Genomic DNA, 8,612 nt, shown 5'->3' with positions numbered 1-8,612 from the left:
TGGGTTACAGATAATGTATACTTGGATAAATGTGGATGTACAGCACTGAGTAATATGGTTGCACAATGGCCCTCATTCTGGTTGACTCACAAAGCAGCAAACTTCACTGCTTTGCAAGCCAACTAACGTTGCCCGCACAAACGAATGCCTGCCCCCTGCTGGATGCCGAATGTCCCTGCAGGCCTGCGAATGGGTGTATAAACGCATATAAGTAGCTTCATTAATTAATACTTGGATAAAATGTATATTCTATTTATAATGATGCTAGTCTCCATGTTCATTAATCATTGGGGCTTCTCACGCAATCAGCCATGTTTGGGTAGATGGAGAGTACAAGAGGTATGTTGGCCTGTCTCTTACCTGAGGAACAACCGAAGATGCGTGATTTAGAGATCGGCACCCAAAGACAGAAACGGAAACCGATGAGCAGAACAGCAGGAGATTTGTCACAAGAAGAATAGAGTCAAAAATATATCCACCAACCTATAGAAAAATATTATAGTTGCATTTAAATAACATCAACGAACAACACACTATGCTATGGGTACAGGTTCCAGCTTGAAATGACTATACTGTACTATTTACTATATTATACTGTGCCACAATGTGATGTCTTATTGCTGCCCTCTGTATGGCGCAAAAGGCCTCAGGCCAGATGCACTAAAATTCAAAAGTGATAAAATGGAGAGTGATAAACAGCCAACCAATCAGCTCCTACCTGCCATGTCACAGACTGTGTTTTAAAAATGTCAGACAGGAGCTGATTGGCTGGCTGTTTATCACTCTCCATGTTATCACTTTTGAAGCTTAGTGCATCTGGCCCCTCATGTGGCCCCTATTAAAAATGGGTTATTATTGGTTTCCAGCTTCCAGCCGCAGGCTTCTGGAGCTCAGTCGGGCGGCACCCCTAGACCACTGCACCGTGGTCTACGAGCACTGCCCAGCGTAGCAGGAGTCACAGAGATCCGGGGACGCTGCATGGACATGTATTTCTCTCCTATGCTGAAACGCCAGAACCGCCGATCCTCTGCCCAGACGCCGCAGCCGAAATCCAATATGGCGAGCGCCTCCTCATCCACACGCTCCGGTGGGAGACAGACGGAGACATAGCACAGCCAGGCACAGCGGGACACCATACAGCCCACATCAACACTTTCTCCGGCCTCTCCGATGGCTAACTACAACTGCACCCCAGACTTCCTTACCAGGGGACCGGAGGGGGATATCACTGTGGAGGAGACCCCTGAGGTGTATCAAGACATGGTAAGGGATATCAAAGCCACAATGGCCCCCATGTTTAGGGAACAATCAGAGGCATTCCAAAATAAGTTTGCTGATTTAAAGGAACATTTCTCTCAGCCAGAGGCGTAGGGAGGGCGGAGCCGGCGGAGCACAAGCTCCGGGCGCAGAAAGGTCATAGGGCGCCGGAGCCGTGCATCGCAATGGCATCCCTGCCCTCCCTGCGTGCTGTAAGCCCTAACTACCCGCTGCCGAAGAGAACCTGCTGTCGCTCTGTGCTGGTGGCGGCGGCAGCAGGGAGAAAGGCAGTGGCGTAAATATGGAGGGTGCAGCCTTTTAATCTATTTAAATGATGCTGCATGGGCAGCATTGTCGGCGGTGCTGTTCTGCCTCCCCCTTCCCAGTCAGCATGGCAGTGTTTCATCTTAGTGTTAGTGATCCGGTTGATCCAGCCTCCTTGCCTGTCCCCCTCTCCCCTCCCCTCTCCCCTCTCTGATGCTGCCGGCCGGGGCTCGATGTCACTATCTAGTGACCAGCCCCGGCGTGAATCACCCGTGCGGCGTGCTGCTGCGAGGTGAGCCCAGCGCTGTCCAGCCTGCAGGAGAGATGTGGCAAAGCTGGGACCCAGCACCAACCAGGGAAGGACCCAGCGCCGTCCAGGACACCCTGATGGAGGTATACATATACAGCAGCACTCCTGCTTGCTTAAGGGTGAGGGGATGAGAGGGGGGAGGGGGACACACACACACAAAACAACACAACACAGCATGTACTCAGGTGGTAGAGGGGAGAGGATGAGAATAGGAGGAATAAAGTGCACTACTCCAAAAAATGTAAAACTGGTAATGTGTGGAATATTTTTGAGATGGACTCGAAATTGTTTCTTGAGTCACGATGTGAGGGGAAACTCAACATTTCGTTATTATTGTTGTACGACCGCAATTGCCTAATAAAAATTGTTTAAAAAAAATGGTCATTATTATGAAATGAATTACTTATTTACGGAGGAGGGGTATCTGGCCACACCTCTATGCATTGGCCACGCCCACTCTGAGCGCTTGGGCCTGGCATGGCAACGGGCGCTGCTACAAGAGAGCTATTTTGTGGGTGTTTTGGAGCCTACAATGAGCTTTTTACCAGAGACGCACAGTGAATAGCAAATTCAGATGGATCTCGTGTCTAGTAAGGGGTAAGTGTGAACAAAGATAGGGAGTGGGGGGTGCAGGTGCACCTGTGTTTTTTATTTTTTTGACTGGGCCTGGTTGGGGGTGCTCCAGACAAGTGTTAGCGACCTGCTCAAAAAAGGTGACCTTAACGTTGGTTCATATCTGTGGCCAAATATATGCTAACAACCTCTTAAATATAATGAAAAGTAATATATATATTGTGAGTAGTAATGATTGCATAGTGCACCTGTATCAGGCTAAACCCTTTGAGGTGAAGTACTGCCAGTGACCACTAGAGGCCACTCATATACATCCCCGTATCACCAGATAGGACATCCAATAAGAAAACCAATTTGGCTAGAACTTACCTTTCTATGATGCAGGTAACACCTTATGATGTGCAGGTCCACAAAGGTCAATATCAGTCCAATAATGCTGAATATTGATGTTATGACGCTCAGCGCCAAGGAACCTTTCACCTGCACAGAAAACAATGTCATTAATGATCCGGGACTTCGTCTTAGTGGCCAAAGCCAGACCTATCGTGGGCATTTTTAGGCCAGGAAAACTTCAGAAAAGTATTTTTAAAAATAAAATAAACGTAGTTTTGCTGTAATGAATGAGTCTAGCACAAATATTGACTAGAATTTCCTTCAGACAAGTTAGTATGTTGAAGGGAACATCAGTAAGTGCTTTATTTCCACCATAATAGGAGCAGAATAATGAATTAGAATCATGTGAAGTCATCATAATCTAAATTACGATATGTTTTGAAAATAAAAATAAAAGGTGTATACAGTAGAATGGATGGTGTTTTCCTCCTGCCAAACATTCCAATATCTAACATTGCACCAAAGACATTTTACATGTTGGCCACACACAGGTCCGACTTGTCTGAACTGATTTCCCTTGAACTCCCCTGGCAGCACCCCTGGAGGAGTTCCATACCATTTGGCCCTGGATGTGCCATTTTTACATACGATTTATCAAATGCAATTTATCATATGTAAAAAAGTATAGCTGCCTGGGGAGTTCAAGAGATTGCGCCTCCAAGAACCCCCAACTAATCCTTCCGATGCCGCTGGCAGCTGAAGAATGATCTCCCATGGTCTCTCAAGTCAATGGGCGACCACTGTTTGGCTGAAAGAGCTCTCTCGGCCAATCAGCAGCCGCACATTGACTTGAATGGGAGTTTTGAAATCTCTTGCCTGCCCACTGCTACCGCAGCCTGTTCCCCACCTGCCTATCTCTGGCTGCCTGACTGACATGACAGGAAAAGCAGCTGACCACAGAGGATGCAGAGCAGGGAGAGGGCCTCTCCTGCCCAGCGCTTTCCCGCTCTGCGGACTACAGGTGTGATCCTAGTGCAGGCATGTCCAAAGTCAGGCCCGGGGGCCAAATGCGGCCCGTGCTGTCATTTCAAGTGGCCCACAGCCTCCAGCTGGAAGCGGGCAGAGCATCAGATGTGGGAAGCACAGCACAGGACACTAAAGGTGGGTCCTGGTGCGCGCGCCTTTACCTTGCTGTCTGCGGCAGTGAGGAGGTGCCAGCCGCCATAATCAGATGTGTTTGGCATCCTACCCCTGCTGCTGCAATCGTATATAACCCTACTCCCTACTCCACAATCACAGTGACAGCAGTGTTTGGGGAGGGGGGCAGCAAGGGGGAAGCTTGCTCCCATAACATGCAGAGTGGAGGAGGGCAGCAGCAGGAGCCCAAGCATCTCCTGTCCTTGCAGTGCCTGCTTTGCCTTTCCGTCCCCTAGCTCACACAAGTGGCTGGGAAACATACAGAGAAGGAAGGGGGCAGAGTGGGGGACATACTTTGAAGGAGGGTCAGGCTGGGGGACATACAGTGAATAGAGGCAGTGATGGCCATTCAGAGAAGGGGGAGCAGGGTCAGGCTGGGGAACATACAGTGAATGGGGGCAGAGTGGGGTACATTTTGAATGGGGGTCATACAGTGAATGGGAGTTATATAGTGAAGCAGGGTCAGGCTTGGGGACATACAATGAATGGAGGCACTGATGGACATTAAGAGAAGGGGGCAGGCTGTAGGACAGAGTGAATGGGTGCAGAGTGGGGAACATACAGTGAATGGGGGCAGGCTAGGGGACATACAGTGAAGGAGGGGCAGGCTGGGGGAAATACAGTAAAGGGGCAGGCTGGGGGGCAGAGTGGATGACCATTCTGATGTGATTAATGATTCAAAGAATGTCAGGCTGAATGGTCGGCCCCCACATATTTACACATCACCAAATCTGGCCCTCGTCGCAAAAAGTTTGGACACCCCTGTCCTAGTGTGATCCGGCATTGATCGGATGCGATAAATTGCAGGTGTTAATGAAAATACCACAATGTGCCACTGATGGGTGCAATTACGATATATCTGATGTGCTGCACATAAAATCTCTGGATCCAATCCGATGCGCCTGGGACCGCGCATCGGATCACATACTGGGTGAGATTTAATAGGATGAGAGATTGAGAAAGTCAGAGATTTGGTAAGAAATCTCCAGGTTTTTTTAAAGCGGCAATCATTTACACTGCAAAATCAAACTGGTTTTGCAGTGTAAATGATTGCCGCTTTAAAAAAACCTGGAGCTTTCTTCCCAAATCTCTGGCTTTCTCAATCTCTCATCCTATTAAATCTCACCCAAGATGTCAAACGCATCTGGAAGAAAACTGGCCAAATCGGACTGGTGTATGGGCACCTTAAGAATATACATACAGTAATTGCCATGTTATATTCAGATCGCAATACTTCTCAGTGACTACTCACCAGGCAGACGTTGGGTTTAGCTTTAGCTGCAATTGTCAGGGATCCTGCAGTGATATACTGAAAGATACATTAAGCATTTAATCAATATACTGTATTTACCAACATTGTACACCATGCCATGCTGCATTCATCCTAATACCTTCTTCCTATGTTAAGATTATATTATTTATTTTACAATGTGTCATGAATAACACAAATTTGCTTTATCTCGTCTATTAACCCCTTAAAAATATAATAGCCTACAATTCAGCGACACCGCTGAGATAACCACTAGATTTAAAGCAGCAATTAGATTTAAAGCAGTACTGTGCTGGTTTGCTTTAAAAAATACAGTACTGTAATTGACACTTTAAATGTAGCCTGCGACCCCAAAACACGGACTATGACATTTAGGCCAACATGTGTTTTTATTTGTCTAACTGGATTGGTCGCTGTGGGATACAGATCTGCTATTGACTATCTTACTTAGGCCCTTATTCTGATCGGTGCGGATATTCCCGAATTCTCACGGTGCGGTCCGCCCGCCACGCTGTTCGGCGGCGTGCGGCCGTCGTCCGTAGAAACGCCCACGTGTCCTCCGCATTCGGACGGACTCACTCTTTAAGAACAGGGCGTGTGTACGGACGACATACAAACCGTGCGTGTGCGGTGGAAACGTACAGATTCTTGCACGGTCTTCCCGCACAAGCACGGTCTTACCGCGTCAGAACGTACGGGAAGCTGTCCGTACGCCCCGATGCGGAGTATTTACGCACAATCCAACACTTTTGTCCTGAGTACACACAGCGATCACATGACCCACTTAGGCAATTAGGCAACCTCCTGAAAAAGGGATTGTTATCAATTTCAATCAATTAAATGCTCATCTATACTGACCCACATTCCTACTACATTCATGACACACATTAACCCTTAAAGATTTTAAACAAGTTACACATATACTTTAGCATGTTAGAAAAAAACACTGACAACTTTGAACTTTAAATAACGATTTATTATAACAGAACTGTCCACAACAAAAAAAATCACATTTCCCCATCAATGATTTGGTCCATTAACTCCAACATTTGCCTCATCAGGCCTCTGAGTCTAAGGAGGGCCCCACGGCGACCCTCCTCTGCTTGGGCAGGCTCATCTGTGGAGGAAATTCAAAATGAAAAATGACTAATGATATTCATGCATACATTTAACATAGTCAAACCTACATTTTAAACATGCATTCTGAGAGGTGTGTGTGTATATATATATATATATATATATATATATAGATATATATATATATATATATCTATATATATATATATATATATATATATATATAGATATATATATATATATATATATATATATATATATATATATATATAGATATATATATATATATCTCTATATATAACTATATATATATATACACACATATCTACCTATATATATGAGACATACACCTATACATACATGCATACATACTACATGGAAAGGCTGATTTTGGCCCTCTACCCTTTACTCTGTAGAACACCTCACAGTCATACTGCTCCTTCTCAATCCAAACCCACCCATGACTAAGCTCTGAGAAGCATGCCACGCGCTGCACCAATCACAATTCTGCAAACAAAGTTCAGTGTCTGTTATATGATGGAGCCTGGCAGGGGAGTTACACAACTCTCAGGAATGCTCAGTACATTTGTGCAATCAAGCATGGCTTGCCTGCTGATGGTCTGCTCCAGAAATCATTGTCAGAATGCCAGTTAGGGGAAGCTGCAGCACTAACCCACTCCCATGTTCAAAAGCATTACTAAGACCAAATACACACACAATTATGGTGAAAAACATACATGCAGACCGCAGGGGGTGGTTAGCTAGAGGAGGGCCCAGGGGCACTGACCACTTGTTACTCCAGTCTAAGCCACGCCTGGCCATACTCCATTTATGCCATACTGAATCTAGTTTACACAGATCAATCACCAGTAAACTCTACTCACCTATATGAGGCTACAGATTGTATGCAAGCAGCAGGGACATGTAACCCTTATATGAGCAAGTCATCACTTTCTTCCAGGATACAGATTAACTGCACAGGTTTAGTGGCACTTAAAATCGACCTGACAGCCATCCGCACAACCTGTGTCATTAATATGTGTCCATGATGAAAGGGATGGTTTGGCCACCCTATCTAACCCCAAAGTGTGTCTGTTGCTATCCAGTTTGTTTTATCACTTTATAGTATTGCAAAAAAACAACTTAATCACCAGTGCTACAAAGCAAATAGAAGATGACTAAAGGAATAATTAAACTTTATGTATACATACCACTTTCCTCCGCCTGCGCCACCTCACAGGCCTCCTCATCCTCCTCTTCAGCTGGTGCCACCTCTTCCACCACCAGCTCCTCCTCCTGCGCCACCATCTCTTCCTCCACAATCTCCACCTCCTCTGCCACCACCTCCTCCTCCACAATCTCCTCCTCCTCTGCCACCACCTCCTCCTCCACAATCTCCTCCTCCTCTGCCACCACCTCCTCGGCCATCTCGGCAGTGCCCTCCTCCTGGGCCTGGGACGCCTCTGCCTGCTCCCGTGCCTGTCTTGCTCGATCACGGGCTGTGTTTGGGAAAAGTAAAAAAAGTGGCAATTAGTGGTATTTTGTATTAAGCCTTATCAACCTATAAATGCAAAGGTAATAAGTACAGATAATTGTACAGGCAAACAGCTCCTCAGTGGCCTTTACAAAACACAGCCTGTAACATGGCAGGTATGCTGTGACATTTGGGCCATTGTAAGCATCACAAGCATTAATCCTCCCCAATAACATATTTTATGACCATTACAGGGTGTCAAACAGGAAGTAGCACTCATATATTGTATGCCATGTTTAACTCATGATCAGGCTGGTGACCTTAGTGGATTAAATAATGTTAGGTAAGCAATCATGTCCAAATCCACATTTACTGTTGAAATACTCACATCTAGCAATGCTGGCCCTTATTGATTGAAGCCTCTCTGGCTCCCTGCGCCGGAGGTCGGACCACCGCCGCTCCAGCTGTGCGATGGTCCGCCGCACCTGGGTGCGGGCGTATATCCGCCGGCGGGCCACCGCATAGGCAGAGCGTTTCTGCCTGTTTGTTATAAAGGGGCCCGCCCGCCCCAGCCTGGTCTCCATAAAGGAGACCAGTGTCCTCAGCTCTGCAGGCGAAAACGGTGCTGCTCTGCCATAAGCCGCCATCTTAGCAATGGCACAAATCAAACAATCATGTGCTGTCATTGGTTGATCAGAGTGATATTTGGTATTAACTTTATTGTTCATTTTTACACTAACAGCGTGTATGCGCCCGAACAGACGGCTAACCCATTGCATCGCACACCCATCCTGAACAGTGTAAAATAAGATGGAAACACATTATATGTAATCTATAACATTCACCAAACATGGGTA

General features: G+C 46.3%; 1 protein-coding gene across 1 annotated transcript; it reads right to left on the bottom strand.

The window, feature by feature from the left end:
• Positions 1–6,164: 6,164 nt before the first annotated feature.
• LOC146006904 (uncharacterized) lies at positions 6,165–7,805 on the bottom strand. Its single transcript, XM_083145343.1, has 2 exons — positions 7,493–7,805; positions 6,165–6,321 (listed from the first exon to the last, which is right to left on the bottom strand). The coding sequence occupies exons 1-2, from the start codon at positions 7,707–7,709 to the stop codon at positions 6,212–6,214; spliced, it is 327 nt and encodes a 108-aa protein (XP_083001469.1). The 5' UTR covers positions 7,710–7,805; the 3' UTR covers positions 6,165–6,211.
• Positions 7,806–8,612: the final 807 nt, after the last annotated feature.

Source organism: Crinia signifera, chromosome 6, assembly GCF_055691185.1.
Source record: "Crinia signifera chromosome 6, ASM5569118v1, whole genome shotgun sequence".
Classification (NCBI taxonomy): Eukaryota; Metazoa; Chordata; class Amphibia; order Anura; family Myobatrachidae; genus Crinia; species Crinia signifera.
The sequence above is the reverse complement of the archived record's forward strand: the minus strand, read 5'-3'. Positions and strand labels throughout refer to the sequence as shown.